The 15,022-nt window shown below is 33.1% G+C and overlaps 1 protein-coding gene across 2 annotated transcripts in view; it reads right to left on the reverse strand.

Moving 5' to 3' along the window:
* Positions 1–1,020: 1,020 nt before the first annotated feature.
* The window catches only part of LOC145292353 (calcium and integrin-binding family member 2-like), a 46,358-nt gene continuing 32,356 nt past the window's right edge, over positions 1,021–15,022 (reverse strand). For both annotated transcript variants that reach the window (XM_080138683.1, XM_080138684.1), the window contains 4 exons: positions 12,926–13,073; positions 7,551–7,657; positions 5,451–5,539; positions 1,021–1,917 (listed from right to left, as the gene is read on the reverse strand). In XM_080138683.1, the coding sequence (XP_079994809.1) occupies positions 1,896–1,917; positions 5,451–5,539; positions 7,551–7,657; positions 12,926–13,073 (366 nt within the window). In that variant the 3' untranslated portion in view covers positions 1,021–1,895. The remainder of the gene's footprint in view (positions 1,918–5,450; positions 5,540–7,550; positions 7,658–12,925; positions 13,074–15,022) is intronic.

The following is a 15,022-nucleotide window of genomic DNA, read 5'->3' on the forward strand; positions in this document are numbered from 1 at the left end:
CATTAAAAGCTAAATCCCTGGCAACAAAAGTGAGTACACCCCTTATGAATAGTTGTAAATGTTAACATACAACATGTCAACTCTCAATATTTTGTGTGGCCACTATTATTATCCAAAACTGCCTTTACTCTCCTGGGCATGGAATTTACCAGAGCTTCACATGTAGCCACTGGAATGCTCTTTCACTCTTCAATTACGACGGCATGGAGCTGGTGGATATTTGAGACTTTTCACCTTCTTCCAAAGATGTTCTATTGGGTTCAAGTCTGGGGACATGCTTGGCCAGTCCATCACCTTTACCCTCAGCCTCTTCAGTAAAGCAGTGGTTGTCTTGGATGTGTGTTTTGGGTCATTGTCATACTGGAACACTGCTCTGCGACCCAGTTTCTGGAGGGAGGGGATCATGCTCTGCTGCAGTATTTGACAGTACATGTTGAAGTTCATGTTTTCCTCAATGAAATGCAATATGCAGCCCCAGACCATGACATACCCACCACCATGCTTGACTGAAGACATGACACACTTATCTTTGTACTCCTGAAATTTGTGTGCATGGCTGTCCCCCCCGGGAGGCAATTTCGTGTATTGCCTCCTAAAGTCACAAGTACACAAGAAACCCCGCAAACAGTTTGCTGAAGACATGTCAACAAAGACCATAGATTACTGGAACCATGGTCTAATGTGTCGTAGTTAAGCATGTGTGGCAGCGACCAAGTGAGGAGTACAAAGATAAGTTATTATTATATCATATTAGCAAGCATATAATCTATCACACTTGTTAGGTCTTCATAGATGCATTGTGAATTTAACGAAAACCTAACCAGTGTGATAGAGAATATGCTTGCTAATATGATATAAAAAAAGCAAATCAAATCAGTAAGAGAGACTAGTTTTAGATCAATAAAAACAATCAAATCAAAGTTGTAGAATTTATGTAACCAGTTGCAAACAACCGCTGACTTTTATAACTAGCATTCAAAATTATGTGGTTACATTAATTGAATAATTCCAAAACGGATGAGAAATTGTTCTACTCATTTAATCATAAAAATGAAACATTGACCTTCATATTTTTCATATTCAAACGAGTCCAGTTTATAGTGAGTCAATAAAATCATTAGTTCTGCTTTCCTATGAATAAAGATGATATTGATAATCCCCACTAACTTGTAATAAAAATGAGATTTATTTATGATATTTTTTTAGAATCGCCTGATAGAAAAAGCATCTTAAAACGGGAAATCCATTTTATGTTAAATTCTTATAAGTCAACAACGGATAAAAATGAATTTGAATATTTTGCAGTTCATTTTTTTATATAATATTTTGATCTGTATTGATTTAGCAACACATTTTCAAATTGCAACAAAATGTTTTTAAAACTTTACTTCATAAAATTTTAGTAGGCATGTTTAGTGTTATTTTTATGTTACTCTAATGTAAAATGCTTGCCCAATTGATTTTCCGAAGATAAGTTTTGCAAAACAAATTTTTATAGTCTGGAAATTTGGTTTTCGGTCAATCCTCTGCATCTAAATTGGACAAAAAAAATAATCTGGAAAAGTCAAATTTAGATTTCATGTTTCCACTCTTACATAAAAATTAAACAAATCGGTTTTACAAAAAAGGATTTGATCTAGAAATTTGGTAGATAATTGATCGAAATCTGATTATTTGTAAAAATAAAATGAAATAACTAAATATTGGGAAATTAAAATGTCGTCTACGTTCGCAGAATTAGTAAAAGAAACATTGTTCGTAATTAGTTTAAACTGTTTTGTTTTTATTTAAAGCTTTTTATTTATTTATTTATTTGCTTATTTCTATCAAATGTGTCTGTGTCTGTAGTTTCGTTGACATTTTGGAAAAGAGCTCAACCAATTCTGTCTTTCTGCTCAAATTCGGATATGAAACATGCTGAAAAAAAAAAAACATGGTTTATTTCAATTAAATAATACATCCAGAAAGAGAGAGAGAGAGAGAGAGAGAGAGAGAGAGAGAGAGAGAGAGAGAGAGAGAGAGAGAGAGAGAGAGCGTGTGTGTGTGTGTGTGTGTGTGTGTGTGTGTGTGTGTGTGTGTGTGTGTGTGTTTTTTACTGGAACAAGTTGCCGATCAGAAGAAAACGAATTTTCTGATTATGGCATGAAGAATGGATATATTTTGGGAACATTCAAATGCGATTTTTTTAATGAAATAGATAGCGACGTGTTAAAGAGAATAATTACTTTTGTTATGTCGAAATGGAATTATGCATTTTTGTTATTTTTCCTTAAATTGATTTATACAAAGGAGCTTACATAAACGAATTGAATGCATGTGTTCCTTGAATTCGTTTAGCGATGAAAATAACACCTAAACTTAAGCACTTCAAACCAACCAAATGCTATTTCAAATTTAACCCTTCCAGACCAACTAAATTGCTATTTCAAGCTTAATCATGCCAAAAACACAAAACCACTATAGGTCTGTCAGATCAAGTAAAATCCTACTTAAAACTACAGTATCTCAGACTATCCAAATTACTATATACAGTTCAAGCTTGATAGATCAAGTAAAATACTATTTCAATCTTAAGCTTCACAAACCAACGAAAATATTATTTCAGAGATAATGTTAATAACCTTTCTGTCTTCGTGTATTTAGTGACAGGCTAAATTTCCATGAACAAAGTTTCTACCATATGATTTTGTTGCACACTTTGCTAAAGAACTGCTTTCCTGCAATTCAAGAGATTCTTATATATTATTCCTATAAGTTACCAAACTTGGTTCATTCCATTAGTCTTCTCAAGTCTTCTCATGGGGTTCTTCATCATCCAACAAGTTATCATTCCATCTCATGAACTCGTATCCTCGAATAGAATTCGGCCTTGATAAGTACTGAATTTACAGTAAAAAAAGGCAACTAAAATGATACTTTAACCTGAATTCTGACAGACTAAGGAAAATTCTATTTCAAAGTCAATGTTGACATACTATGTTGGTGAGTAAGAGGTAGAGAGATGCAGATGAAATTTTCATGGGTGAACATTTTGGAAAATGGGATCATGAGGGATGTTAAGTATCTAAGTCGTGTGTATTGAGAAATCATTTTGACAGGAGATGCATCTGGCAACAATATACAAGAAAGAACATAAAATAATCATTGAATGTGCCAAAAAGTCATTTGAATAAAAATAATGAACCTAGCACGAAAAGAAAAATAAACATGATCGATTGTAAAAAAGATAAGTTAAATGTTGAATATTTGAAAGGACATTTTCAGCAGAAAGTATACACAGATGTAATCAAGTCAAACCAAAGTCAGAGTAATTCTGTAAAACAACCATCACTAATTAAAACGCCCTTGAGGTATGGCTACAGTGATAATGCTGTCCTAAGATGGCATTTGAGGTGGTCACAAATGGTAATATAATAACACCTCGAAATTGATATCAGAGTTGACCATTTAGACTCGAAAACAATCAACCTGTCAAATTCCTGTGTATGCATCTCCTTCCTAACAACAACCAACAGTAAAGATATTTTGTTAAATTTTCAGATATCAGTGTGTTGTCATTTTTTCAGCACATCAGAAATACAAAATTCACTCCTAAATAAGTTGATCGATCATTATGAATTTTGGAATGCAGCTTCTAAGCGTACTATGGTAATATTATTTAGTTTAATTTAGTTTACACAAAGGAGGCAAAGAGGGAATTGAAACCCTTCTTGAAAATTCACTTCCGACTTTTGTGAAATTTTAACAAATATTCGATATTAATAAATACGTGTTCTAAAATTTCAACTTTTGTATAGCATATTATCCTTAAAGTGAGAACAATCTTTTATCTGAAAAATTTGATCCATAGTCATTAGACACCAATTAAGTAAAATTTTCTAAATGTTGATTTCTTCTTAAGATTTCTGGAAAAATAGATTAAATCATGTTTTTACAATCATTTCTCAATCCAGTTTATTCTTAAAATGCTTTGTTTACTTTGACTATATTTTAATCTAGAAAAAAGCAAATTGTGTGGAGGATTTTGGTTCTGAGATTTTTCTTGAAAAAAATGTTAAGTGCAAATAGAGATATTAAAAACTGTCCATGCTTAAATATTCTGTTAATTATTCTTAAAGTTTCAATTAAATTTCTCCTCATTATTAAAGTAGTTGGTACTTGTGCAGAATTTGATACGTAATTAACCATCAGCACAACTTTGTTCGAAGCATGACATCATGTGTTCGGGTTTGACTGTAATCTGATGTAAGACGTCAATTAATGTGTGGCAAAGGAGGAGACGATCTTTTTGGAAAATATTGGGGGAAAAAAATCAACAAGACTTCTCGAAAGTCATCTTTTCTGGTAACAGAAATTGGGTAATGATCCATTTGTCTTCATCTTAAACCATATATCGGAAAGCTACCTGGTTGAGTTGGTGAAGTTTTTTCCCCATCCGCTGTCTCTTCTCACCCCACTTTGATATCGTCTGATGCGACTGTAGAAAAGTTTACCTAATCCTAAGGGAATATCCTGGCTGTCTTGATTTAATTTGATTAAAACAATCGTTTGGCTAGCCCCACCCTACAGGAAAAAAATATTCAAGAAAAGAAAAAAAAATAACAAAATAAAAGTTTGCTTTATATTAGTTACAAAAATAAAGAAAAAAATGCAAAAAAATAATACATGAAAATAACATTAAAAATGTGTTCTGTACAACCTTTGTTAAAAAAAAAAATATGAAAATAGTTTTCTTATTAGTTTTGTTCAGTTTTGTTTGACCCCCCCCCCCCACAAAAAAAAATTGGTTGAAAGAAAATACATCTTGTTTCTTTTTTTACTAAAAAAATGTGTTGCAAGAATAAAACAGAAATTGTTACGCTAGATTGTTGTTTCTTTTTTATTTTCGGTATATTTACATTTTTTCTGGTGATTTTATTATATTCAAATGTTTTCTTCAGTATTTTCCTTGAGTAGCATTGTTATGCTTTGATAATCGACGATGCTCAGCGAAAACTGCAGGTTGACGACATGTTCTGAGCAAAGCTGAGTGGGCAGTTAGTTACGTCTGGTTCAAAGTTTGCACAAGTACCAACTAGTTAAACCTAAGAATTTCAACCTATTTTTATAATTGAGATTCTATGATACTTTTATTTGTTTAGCCAATTTTGGACACCTTTCCATCATATTCGAATTGACATGTCTAGCTATTAATAACCCAGATTGAGAAACACATCTACATGATGTCTTAAATAATCCTACAATAATGATTACATCTCGTATTAATCTACAATAACGATTACATCTACAATAACGATTACATCTCGTATTAATCATTTTTAAAGTGTGAAAGAAAACCAAATGTTTTTTTAAATTGCAGTTTGGAGTCAATTTTTCTATTTTGTCATTATTCATACTTTTAGGGGGCAACATAACTGAAAAACCATTGAAAATGAGAAATATGTTGTTACCTGAGAAAATCTGGATCGCGGGATATTATGTGCTCAAACTCCATATATGACAAACTTCCTTTTTGATCAAAATCGCCTTCTTCTAAAACCTAACAGAAAAAAAAACATCTTATTTTAATGTCGTCGTCATATGGTAGCAAGTGAATAAACCACGGAATTTTCAAATGGAGCCCTTTAATTAATCAATGAGGGTAGCAAATAGTGGAACAAATTGTAAAAAAAGAAAGATTCATGAAGTTTGTTACACATGTTGCAATGGTATGAAGAAAATATATATGTTGTTGCTGTTATTGTTGTTTTGTTGTTGCTTTCAGGCTGATAGATGTGGTTCATTGTTATTTGCTGCTTGTTATTTTATGATGATGATTTCGCTGGTTCCAGCGTTGACCAAGTGAGGATGCGAAGATTGAAACAAAATTAGTTTTTTTTGTATTATTTAGATTATTCCAAATACTGTTCTAATCTTGAGTGTTATTTTCACAAAGTTTTGCCCAATTAAACTTCCAAACTTCTTCAGGTGCCTCTTGTCCAACTCGGTAATCTACGTTAAATTTGGGAATTCGGACGGAATTTTCAAATGGAGCCCTTTAATTAATCAATGAGGGTAGCATGCATTTTTTTGTCAGCCAGTGACTAAGTAGAAGTCTTAAGTAATTTGCAAGTGTATTTTGAGTATTTCTGCACTGAAGGTTGAACCTTTAGATGAGTATCATTTAAAGTGAATTTTATAAAGTACATTATCTATTATGCCCTTGAATGTTATTTTCACAACGTTTTGGTCAAAGTAACCTCTGCCTTTTGGAGGCTGAAAATTCAATTCTCAGTTGGATCTGTACGAGCCTTTTTCAAGTCTCACACAAAACACACATTCATATTTCAAGCTGTCATATACATACGCGCACACAAACATACGTGCCCACATCCACACATGTACACATATTCACGTTCGCGTACATACACTCACATTCACGTATATATACACATACGCTTACGTATACACATGTACTCACACACACGAACACGAACACACACATGGACGACGTCACTTCCGCTTTCTAAGGAAATAGACATGCGCAAAAGACACTCCAGAAGCGAGTATAAAACATGGAGACAAGCTGTTTCTAATCCTCTTTTTAGGACCAACTCTCAACTAGAGAGGTTGGGCGAACAAGCCGCCGCCGTTTCGGTGTGCGCGCACGCGCACCTCACGCCCACTTCCTACTATGTATGGGGCACGAGCTAATGACTGTATGTATACATTCTCCCTCTTTCTCTCTCCATCTACTACTGGCCACTAAGAACACCTTCGTGTAGCTGACTACTAACTGATGATAACTCTAATATCCTCTTCCTTGCCTACACGCTGGATTCTCATTTCCACTACAACACTCACTTCAATTCCCACGCGCGAACAAACAATAGTGACCCAAACTTGAGATGAAAACACATTTCCTTTTTTTGCTACAACACCAGTCCTGCAACGGACATTGGTTACATACGCGCGGACATGTTATAACTAAAATGTTCATTTCTTTCAACAGCAAATAAACGACGTTTATCTTATCCATTACTTGAGTCTTTGTTTCCTTCAATTCCCATTCGTTTTATTATTATTTTGTAACGGGATTGGGGTACAGATCAATACTGAGAATACAATTGCGAGTTTTTATTATTATTTTGTAACGGGATTGGGGTACAGATCAATACTGAGAATACAATTGCGAGTTACTTAACATCTTTCTGTCCACATTAGTGGAATGAGTCAGTCAAAGACGACAACATTGAAGCTCTTCCAGCATTGAAAGAAAATCCCCCAGCAGGCTCTGAACTCCTCGGGTAAAAGTGGGTAACAGTCACCCAGACCTAACTGAAGATTGCCAAAACACAGGACACTCTGCACATTTTTTTCTGATAGCGTTGGCATCTAACATATATGGTACAATAAGCTGTATATGCGGAGTTCATTTTTTGTAAATTTCATATTTCCAACTCTATTAAGCTAAAAGTAGTTACTAAAAGTAGAAACATACTCATGACGTCTCTCCTATATTAGAGGCACATATAATAATGCTCAAGATAACATAAAATTTTAAATCTTACTTTATCCACAACAAAATCTATTTCATCTTCAGTCAATTCATTTCTTGTTAAACATCTCAGTGTTTTATTCAAGTCACTTCGACCAAGTTCTTTGTCTTCATCAAAATCTGACAATTAAAAACATTAAATTGTAAAGTAAAAAAACATTAAATTATAAAGTAAAAAACGGTTTAAAAATCAATGAATTTGACAGATTATTCAGAAAAAATGTCTGGAAATAAATTTGTTGGCTTTAAATAATAAGAAATAAAAGTAAGAAAATATATTCTTCAGTGTTGCTGCAAGCTAAAATGATAAAAAAAAAAACAGGTATAAAAATTGTTTAGGTGTATAAATAAAGAAAACTCTGAAAGGAACTGTTTCAAAATTATTTAGTTTTATTTGTCGAATTCTTACTTAAAATACTAACAACAAAATAGAGGATCACTTTTAGGTAATTCAACTGTGGTATAGGATGTCCCAAAGATTTCCTTCTTATTGACTACTACACCAAGATGTAGGGGAGAATGTCACTTATTTACCTGGATTTCTTCACTTACCTTTGACCCTCACCTTGTAATGCTGATTTTTAGCAAGAAAGAATTAAGTACGGTCTCATAATAAAGTATGACTCAACTAAGAATTGAACCCTGGTCTCCATAGTAAAATTATGCAAATAGCATGATTAACAGTAACAGCATATTAAAAAGACTGAAAGACGAAACTAAAATTCCATAAAAATTCCTTTCTTGAAAATCGCTATTATTTTACATTTTACAGCATACATTTCTTATAAAATACATAATTTATTGAATAAATGTAGAAAATATCATTAAAATTTGATAATTTTGGTGAATAAAAACAAATATTTTTCCCATTTGATCTCTTTTAAATTGTGTAATTATAACAATCTCTTGAAAGAATCAGTAAAAATTAGCAACTCGAGAGACAATGAAATCCGAGAAAATAATATAAATTTGGAAATTGTTTATTTAACCTACATTCTGACTTGGGAGAAATTTGTTAGATTTGTGGAATTATCGATTCATAGACAATGATTACCTACTTCTTCATGCCTCAACTGAAAGGCTTTAATATTGCAGATATATGGCTTCAGCAGGATGGAGCCACATGCACTACAGCCCACAATACGATCAATTTACTGAGAGAAGCATTTGATGAACGAATAATTTCACAAAATGGACCTGTCAACTGGCCACCTTATTCGTGCAATTTAACCCCATTAGATTATTTTCTTTGGAGATATATTTGGAGATATGTAAAGTTCCATGTCTACACTGATAAACCATATACAATAGGCCATTTGGAAGACAACATTAGAGGCGTTACTATTAAAATACAACCTAATTTAATGCATCGAGTTTGTGAAAAATTGACCTTTGATTACGCCATATATATGCAAGCCATGCAGGCTATGTATCTGAAATTATATTTAAATTACAAATGCCAAAAATTAATTTTTCTAATAATCCACATATTTGTACAACAAAAATATTTTTCTATGATCTATTTTAATTTAAAATTTGCACCTCTAAAATTACCTTTTATGTTGCCTGGGTAGATCAATGCTTTTCTTTTCGGAATTAGCCATAGCTTTAAAGCAAAAAGCTACTAAGTCCAAGGGAAACAACTCGTTTTTAATTACCTCCCTTGTAGAGTTAAATATCTTTCGTTTTGGACTTTTGTTATTCGTCATAAAACCCATCATTGTTTGATTTGCAAAACGCATACTGTGTTATATATATATATATTGTATATTTCTACATGGACGAATATTACGTTTGTATGTTTTATTGTTTAGAGTAAATGATTGATAAATTTTTTTTGTTATTTTTTAATCTGTTGTTACATATTCTGATTCATATTACATTCATTTGAACATTTCAGTAATTTTCTCTTAGCCTCATTTACAAAATACTTTGTAATTTTTACATCACTAATAGTAGAGATACTATATTGATTCATTATTTGTTACTAATTATACTTATTTTCAACAAGTAAGAAAATGCATTTTTAATTAATAAATTGGACATTCTAGAGAGTTGTAAATTACATTTCAGTTAATTAACAACCAAACTTATTGTTTCACTCAAGTAAACACACACACACACGCGCGCGCGCGCACGCACGCACGCACTCACGCACGCACGCACACACACACACACACACACACACACACACGTTATTTGGGGTTGTAGCTATACTACTACAAGCGACAACCACAAAAGCAGTGATAAGTTAATGTGCTTAATTTCTAAGCTTTGGTGCTATCAGATCAGGCTGTCTGAAGATATTGGTTTCCTGCGACGAAATGCATCTAACATTGATGCTTTTTGTTTTTCTACTTCCTTTTGCAAAACTTAATTATGTTCTGCAAAACTAAAAACAAAACAACAACCCACCTTTTCCCCCTTTTCCTTCTTCCCATTTCCCCTTTCTCTTTCTATCTCTCCCACTTCCTGACTGGTTTCCTAACTTAAAATCTACCAAACATTAATGCTGCAATCCTTTTCCCTCTCCCAATGCAAAACTCATTCATGTTCTGCAGGACAGGGAAAAAAAACGATAAGATCAAATACTATACTATAAAACAACCAAACACTACAAACTAGTGATTGAAGATACAAAGAGCTTGAAGAATAAAAAAAAACCTTCTACAAAATAACTGAATGCGACATGAATACTATTTCTACAATAACTGGATTCGACGTTAAATACCTCGAAAAAGGTTGATATACCGTAAAACAAAACAACTAAACCAAACTCTACAAATGAATATTTGAAGATATAAAGAACTTGAAGCATAAAAACTTTTACTGGATTAAACATTAAATAACAAAAAAAGGGTTGATATGTTGTAAAACAAAACAACCAAACTAATTTCTAAGCTGGACACTGATTTCTACATTTAACTTTCTTTTCGATTTGCTTATATCAAAGGCTATCTCTCAAACGAGCTGAGTACATAACCAGTGTTGATTAAAGGAATTGCATATCAGATTCTCCCTCTTTTTTAACCATGAGACGACATTGCCAACTACTCATTCACATTGCTCAGACCAACATTCAAACTTAAACCGAATATGGTGATGTTACTTAGTTAATTAAAAATAAATATCTCCAAATCACAATTTAATGTTAAAAAGTAATGAAGACTTGTGTATTATTTGGCTTATTATTCAGAATATTATTCTCATTTTTGTTTTCATAATGTTTCGATCGATGTAACTTTCGCCCTTCATCAGGTTAATATTCTCAAAGTTAAGGATCTTTATACCAAACACAGGAACTTATACAAATTTTTGAACTGAACCCAATGAGAGTAGATTGCTCTAGTTCTATTAGCGATGACCAGGTAGAAGTGTTGATTTTGTGTTATCATCGCTTAGAGTAAGGATTGAACCTTCAAAAGACTAACTTAGAACTGATTGTTGTTAAATGCCTTTGACTGTTGTGTTGTATTACATGCAAAAATAACTAATATGAATATAAAATAAACACCTGATCATGGCTGACAGAATCAGAAGAATCTATCTATGTGTATCAAGGAAATTATGAAAGTAACAACAGAAATGAGAATGGTCGTCAATACAATCCAAAAGTTTCAACAATTCAGAAATATCATGAATATTTATGTTTAACAGAAAAAAAAAGTGAAAAATGGATAAAGAACTCAAAAATAATTTTCCAAGAGGTTTATCCAAAAATCATAATTATGGATACCCCCACCCCCCAAAAAACCATTAATTTCAATAGAGTTATATAATCAAATGAAGTTACTCTTGACTAAGAAAATTTAAACACCTCAAAATTTGGGTACTAATGCATTTTGTGAACTAGATGTCTATATATGTCTGCTTGGGTTTGCCCAGCACCTGATGTAAACTGCTAAATCATACCGAACATAGCTGAGCAAATCTTCAAAATTCATAAAGCGACAACAAACCCGATTCCCCAATAAGAAGCCACATAATTGGCAGCTGACTTTTGATAAAGTGTAAGAAAAAGGAAAAAAAACTATTTTAGTTATTAATTTTAAATCCTGGAGCAGCACTCGGCAATTAATCTAACTATGCTGGACAATTTATTACAGACGTTGGAGCAACTGATGGCATCTGAAACGGGGTCAAGACATAGTCACAAAAAAATGGGAACATACTGTTATCAATTGGAGGTCCTAATCCTAACCCTAACTGTAAACCCTAAACCCTAATCTTACTCTCACACACAACAAAAATTAATTTTTAAGCATACAAGGAAAAAAAGTGTTTCTACTTATTTAAAACAAAAAAAAATATTTATTCATAAAACAAATATTTGATTTTATTACTTTTCTATTTTTGTATTTTTTTAAATTGTAATTCATATCCGATGAATGTTATTTTCTGTTCCCTAACGTTTTTAAGATTCACTCAGTGAAATAGGGCATAATCTTGTGGTTAATATAACATGCAAGGCAAACCCAAGCATACATATACTAATATCTGGTTCACAAAATGCACTAGCACCTTTTATTTGTTTATAAAAAAATAATATATTAATGAAAAATTATGCAAAAGTTGGTATCGATTTTTAAATATTATTTTTTTAAGCCATTACTTTTCGGCTTCAAATTCATTGTCATAAATAGTTGAATTGTAAAAAAATTCTGTAAACTGAATTGACATATTTTTATTTCGTTTGTTACAACTGCTAAATTTAATGAAAAACTACCTTTCCCTTTGTCAGTTTTTTGCCTAAACATGAAGTGTTGCAGCAATTATAAATGTAGATGTATTTTCTCTCATGGAAAAATGTCCCTGCTATCCAATCAGCTTGCAGGGCAAATTTCATCTGTCCATTGAAGTTTTATTTCAGCTCCTTTGAGAATAATGGTTGCTCAGCAGAGAGAACCCTAACAGTTACAAAAAAATGCATTCACCCCCCCCTCTTCTCGCTCTCCCTCTCTCTCTCTCTCACTCTCTCTCTCTCTACCCCCTTCCCTCCTTCCCTCGTCCACTGGACATCACATAAAAATAACTGCTGACAAACCTTTGACAACCCAAAGAACGTTCTATCATTCCTTTTTTCATTTGGACACTGTCCAATTTACTTCCATCTGTGCCGTACGGTGTATCTAATTGAATAAATCCTTTCATTGTTGGTATGAAAAAAGTTCTGTTTCCTTTCGTGCAACGGTTTTCATTGCATACTAATCTCTAACACTACTATGCTGTTGTTTCTGCTGCTGTTGCTGCCACTGTTGTTGTTGATGATGATGATAATCATGAGGATGATGACGAAACATTTATTTGTATTAGTTTTTGCATAATTTGTCATTTTTATTAATTATTTACTCATAAAGATGTATGATCAATTGATCTGGATAAACTTACCATATATTTTAAAAGCATACGCAATTTTTAGTTCTCGCGGTGCTGAATCCGAGAAAACTGAGAACATATCAAGAAATTCATTGAAGGTAAGTTCTGCAGATCCATCAGCAGAAAATACTCTAAAAATCCGTTGATTAAATGGATTCTCCTTCAAATAGAAATAAATATGAATAAGATTGTGGAAGGTTTATTCAAACAATATAAGTGGGAGCCAATTCAAAGAATTAAATAATCTATTTAAAAAATTGTTGGTATTTTTTAGGCAATATGTAAAAGTTTTTTAAACATGTTTAAAAATCCCAAAACTTATGAAAGATTACCTCAAGAAATTTTTTTTTTTTTTTTTTAAATTTTTAATCGATTTTAAACAATTTAGAATAATTTTATGTTTTAGCCATTTTTTTCCATACATCTTGTTACTACTGTTTATTGGTCATCTGAAAGGTTTCATATGCTTAAATCTAGTATCTAAATTTAGCTTTTAAAAATCTGAAATAGCATTTAGTGTTACATGTGAAAGATTCTGACTATTTTCAGTTTTTTGTTTTTTTTTACATGGTAGTCATCACTTATAAAGGCCCGTAGGCGACTCGAGGATAACGGTTATTGCGTGTACAGTAATCTATGGCATAATATCGTAGTAATAATTAGTAATGGAGATTTGATAAATTGGATTACTTAAGAGGGCGATTTATCAGGAATTTGTTTATGTTGGACTTGTAGACATCCAAGTTGTAGTCAGGTGGGAAACAGGCAAATGGAAGAGAGTTCCACAGGCGGGCACTTTTAAGAAAGGAGCTTTGTTCATGGAATCTATGTTTTGATTTAGGCACAGATAAAGAGTGGGGAACATTTTGACAGTGGTTTCAGCTAGACGGGTGCTTCTCGTGAAAGATTGGCGAGGGGGGACCAGAGATCGGAGCTTAGACGAGCACTTGCCATGGAAATAATGATAAAACAAAGACAGGTTCGTAATGTCTCTTCTGTGAGAAGTAGATTGAAGGAAAGAGAAAAGGGCTTCCCCCACTAAGCCACAAAGTCTATTTTGTACTCTGTCAAGGCAGGATAAGCTGTTTTTAGCAGTTCTTGCCCAGATGTGGCAACAGTACTCCATCTTTGGACGTACTTGGCTTTTATATAGATAGAGAATTGCATCAGGAGTGAGATATCTACTGGAGCGGTAGAAGGATCCCACCATTTTTCCAGTGACCTTGGCAATATATTTGATGTACGTGTTCCATTTCAGATCAGGAGTAAAGGTCAATCCGAGAAGCTTGTCATAACATGGAGCCTCCCCAAGACGAGAGCCATTCATTTCAATTAATGCCAGATGGGGATCAGAGCGTTGATGATATAAAGATAGAAGCTTGGTTTAAATGCATTAAAAATAACCAGCCACCTCTTACCCCATTGTACCACATGCTCAATCTCAGAGGAGAGAGAATCAAAAAGAACTTTCTCATTTACGGTCTTTGATGTGTTGCCATAGATGGTCATGTCATCAGCATAGATGTCAATGAATGATTTATGTGTTTTGGGAGATCATTGATGTAGATCAGGAAAAGAGTTGGGCCCAGGATGGACCCCTAAGGGACTCCAGCATTAATACTCTGGGCCTCTGATTTTTGTCCATCAACTACTACTCTTATGAGCCTATCTGAGAGAAATGATTTAATGATTGAGAAAACATTTCCAGTTATACCATAGCTGGAAATCTTGTGAAATAGGCCTTTATCCCATACCTTGTTGAAGGCCTTTAATATGTCAAGAACAATTGCTCTAGAAAGGAAGCCTTTGTCAATCCTATGAGATATAATCGTTAGCACATCTGCTGTAGATCTAGCAGAACAGAAACAACATTGCGTGTCACTAAGAAGGTTATTTTTGCTGAGGTGATTGACTACTTCTTTATTTAATATGGATTCCACCAACTTACTCATGATGCACAGGAGACTTATTAGTCTGTTCTGAGAGGGAGATGACCTATCACCTGAATTCTTAAATACAGGGCATACTGATGAGGTTTTCCAGGGTGTTCGGAAGCAATTCTCCTTACGAAAATGCTTAAACAGTTTTGTTAGTATGGGGGCAAGTTCT

The sequence above is a fragment of the Euprymna scolopes genome, chromosome 13 (assembly GCF_053919585.1).
Source record: "Euprymna scolopes isolate OS-2025 chromosome 13, ASM5391958v1, whole genome shotgun sequence".
Taxonomy (NCBI): domain Eukaryota; kingdom Metazoa; phylum Mollusca; class Cephalopoda; order Sepiida; family Sepiolidae; genus Euprymna; species Euprymna scolopes.